Source organism: Propithecus coquereli, unplaced genomic scaffold (assembly GCF_000956105.1).
Source record: "Propithecus coquereli isolate 6110/MARCELLA unplaced genomic scaffold, Pcoq_1.0 Scaffold132, whole genome shotgun sequence".
Lineage (NCBI taxonomy): Eukaryota > Metazoa > Chordata > Mammalia > Primates > Indriidae > Propithecus > Propithecus coquereli.
This window is the reverse complement of record NW_012137414.1, coordinates 1,536,201-1,539,355: the sequence shown is the minus strand read 5'-3', so window position 1 is coordinate 1,539,355 and position 3,155 is coordinate 1,536,201. Positions and strand designations below refer to the sequence as shown.

The following is a 3,155-nucleotide window of genomic DNA, read 5'->3' as shown; positions in this document are numbered from 1 at the left end:
TCTATTTTTTAGTAGAGATGGGGTCTCACTATTGTTCAGGCTGGTCTCGAACTCCTGACCTTGAGCGATCCACCCGCCTCGGCCTCCCAGGGTGCTAGGATTACAGGCGTGAGCCACCGTGCCCAGCCTGTAGTCTTCTTTTTTAAGTGAGATTTTATTTGTGCAAATATGGGAAAGTCTCAGGGATGACAGTAAGTCTCAAAGTCAAGATGATGGGAATCAAGGCACCACCACCAATTGATGGATCCCTTTATTTATAGTCAAACTATCTAAGGAAGAAAAAACAGATCTTGAATGGTGAACTTGAAAAGTTTAGGCTATAAAGACATAGTAATTTCCATGTTATGCTTCCACCCTTTATGCTATTACATCAATCTTGGGTGACTGGGTTATTTTTTTTCCCTCCCTGTATGAACGATGAAAAGCCAAACATAGATAGTCTATTAAAACTACTAGGTTTTTGCAGAGAGATCTGTAATAATCTAACACTCACAAGGAATTATTTCAGGGAAATTTTACAAGTAAAGTGTTTGGATTCTGAACACCTGTCCCCACTTCCTTCCTCCAGTCTTTCTCTCCTCAGTAAAAGGCATCCCCATCTATCCAGGAGCTCCAGCAAAATCCCAAGCATCATCTTTGACCCATCTCTTCCCCCCACCTCACTACTCTGTCTGCTACCCTGACATCCAATCCATCAGCAAGTTCTAGCCCTTTCTCCCCACCTCTACTACTACCATTGTTGATCAAGTCACCATCCTCTCTCAGGACTTCCATAGCAGCCTCCATACTGGTCTCTCTGTGTCCACATGTGTACCTTCACCATCCACTCTCCACACAGCAGTCAGGATGTTGTCCTTAAACAGCAAACCATCCCCTGCCACCTTGCTTAAAACCTTATCATGGTTCTTTATGATACTAACAATAACATCCAAACTCGTACCTATGGCTGACAAGGACCTACCCACTTCCCCAATTTCACCTCCTACTGAAACCTACCCACTCACTCTCACCACTCAACCTTCTTTTACTCTGCATTTGACATACGGGCCTTCTTTCTCACCTGGGAATGCCCCAAGCTCATTCTCAGCTCTGGGCCTTCCTTTGCTGCTTCCTTTCTCTCACTCTTTCCCCTGATAGTTGCATGGCTGGCCCCCTTTGGCCTTTGAGATCTCAGTAAAAGTGTCACCTCCCTCAGAGAGGCCCTTCCCTGGCCACCCAATTTAAAGTGAGCCCTTCTAGGTACACTCTACCATAAAACTAGGGTTTTATTTTGTGCATGGAACTTCTTAGTATCTGAAATTAGCTTGTATTTGTCTGCTCTTATTGTTTGTCTCGCCCCCACTAAAATAAAAGCTCCGTGAGAACAGGGATTTAATCTTCCTGTTTAGTGTTGTATTCTCAGGTTCTCACAGAAATGCTTGGCATTGAATAGGCACTCAGTTATGAGCTGGAAGAATGAATTAATGAATTTGACTGAGAAAACCATACCATGTGTGTAAAATATTCTATTAAAATACCTTTTATGTTGGAAATATCAATATTGAGCTGTCCAAGTTTCTCGCATGTTTTCTCTACACACTCATAGACAGAATGAAGAATTTCCTTAGGGTCTTGCTCCACCCATCTTTGAACAAAAGAATACATTGGGTTAGTCCACAAGAAAGCAATACAAATGTAACTTACTCCTATAGAAATCTTAATTTATGAGGGTGTGGCTGGTGCATAAATTAGAGAAAATCAGATAAGCAGAGCAAAGTATATCCCATATTCTAAAATAATGATTTAACATACTGACTGCCAAACAAAACAACCAGAAACTTTTCCTTGGGGCCACTGTGTTTTATTACGAAAATAGAATAAAAACTTCCAGTGTAATTTAAAGGTAAACATGAATAGAAAAACACAATTTATTGACTTCTATTCATTTAATCCACATTTTTAGAATTAAACTGTCAATATTAATTGTAACAATAAGAACATCAACAAGTAAGATTTTATATATGCTTCACGTGGCCCTGGGGTCAAAACTAGAGTGAGTTAAATACAACTCTCATGGCAGTTAATATGTTAAAGAAAAGTCTACTTCTCTACATTTTTATTTTTCTTCATATAGTAATTAATCATTTTAGAGGAGCGCACTAATAGCAGGCCACAGATAGCAAATATTCTACCTATTTTAAAATTATTTTTTCAAGTCCAATAAGAAATTAGTTTCCTCAATTCTTCATATCCTGTGGGTTTGATGGATTTTGATAAATTATCTGCATGTTTTACTAGTCAGTAGTAATTGCTAAGCAGATTGAAATATATTTATTATTTTTGAGAATTATATATGTGGGAAACAATAGGAATTCTGAAAAGTCAAGTAAGTATTTGTCACTTCTTTCCCAAAATGTTTTGTTGGAATTTAGTTTTAAAAAAATTTAAACTCCTAGGCCGGTTACAGTGGCTCACATCTGTAATCTTGTCACTCTGGGAGACTGAGGTAGGAGGATCACTTGGGCTCAGGAGTTCGAGACCAGCCTTAGCAAGAGCGAGATCCCATCTCTACTAAAAATAGAAAAAATTAGCTGGGTGTGGTGGCGCGCCTGTAGTCCCAGCTACTTAGGAGACTGCGAGGATCACTTGAGCCCAGGAGTTTGAGTTTGCAGTGAGCTATGATGATGTCACTGCACTCTGGCCAGGGCAACAGAGCAAGACTCTATCTTTAAAAAAATTTTTTTTCTAACCTCCTAATAACTGTTTTGTGTAGACAAGTGACTGGTGCCATTTTTCAGACCCAATCCCAGTGGAATTTTGGTAAGGTACCAGGGCCTCAGAAGGATGAAGGGCTGAAAATAAATGAGAAGGATGAGAAGAAGCCTGAGAGAAACAAATGGCAATTTGAGGAAGCCCAAAAGTAGACATGACACAGAGTAAAAGAATCCTACCCTAGGATCTGAAGTAGCAAGGGAATTCCAACTGCCTTTATTCTCTGCCTTCCTCAGGCCTGACTAAATGCTTCCCTTTCCTGAGCTTTGAGTTCTAACCTCTCTTTTCCAAAAACTAAATTTCCTTCCACATATTTCTAACTAGACCCAGGTATCCTCTTTCCAAATTACAGTGGGATCAGGCCTGTGGACAGTTACACTGATGCTGCTAACATATCAATGGCT

The 3,155-nt window shown here is 39.9% G+C and overlaps 1 protein-coding gene across 1 annotated transcript in view; it reads right to left on the bottom strand.

The window, feature by feature from the left end:
- The window catches only part of GK (glycerol kinase), a 71,724-nt gene that overhangs the window by 56,691 nt on the left and 11,878 nt on the right, over window positions 1-3,155 (bottom strand). Inside the window, exon 3 of the mRNA XM_012638701.1 lies at window positions 1,518-1,624. Within this exon, the coding sequence (XP_012494155.1) occupies window positions 1,518-1,624 (107 nt within the window). The remainder of the gene's footprint in view (window positions 1-1,517; window positions 1,625-3,155) is intronic.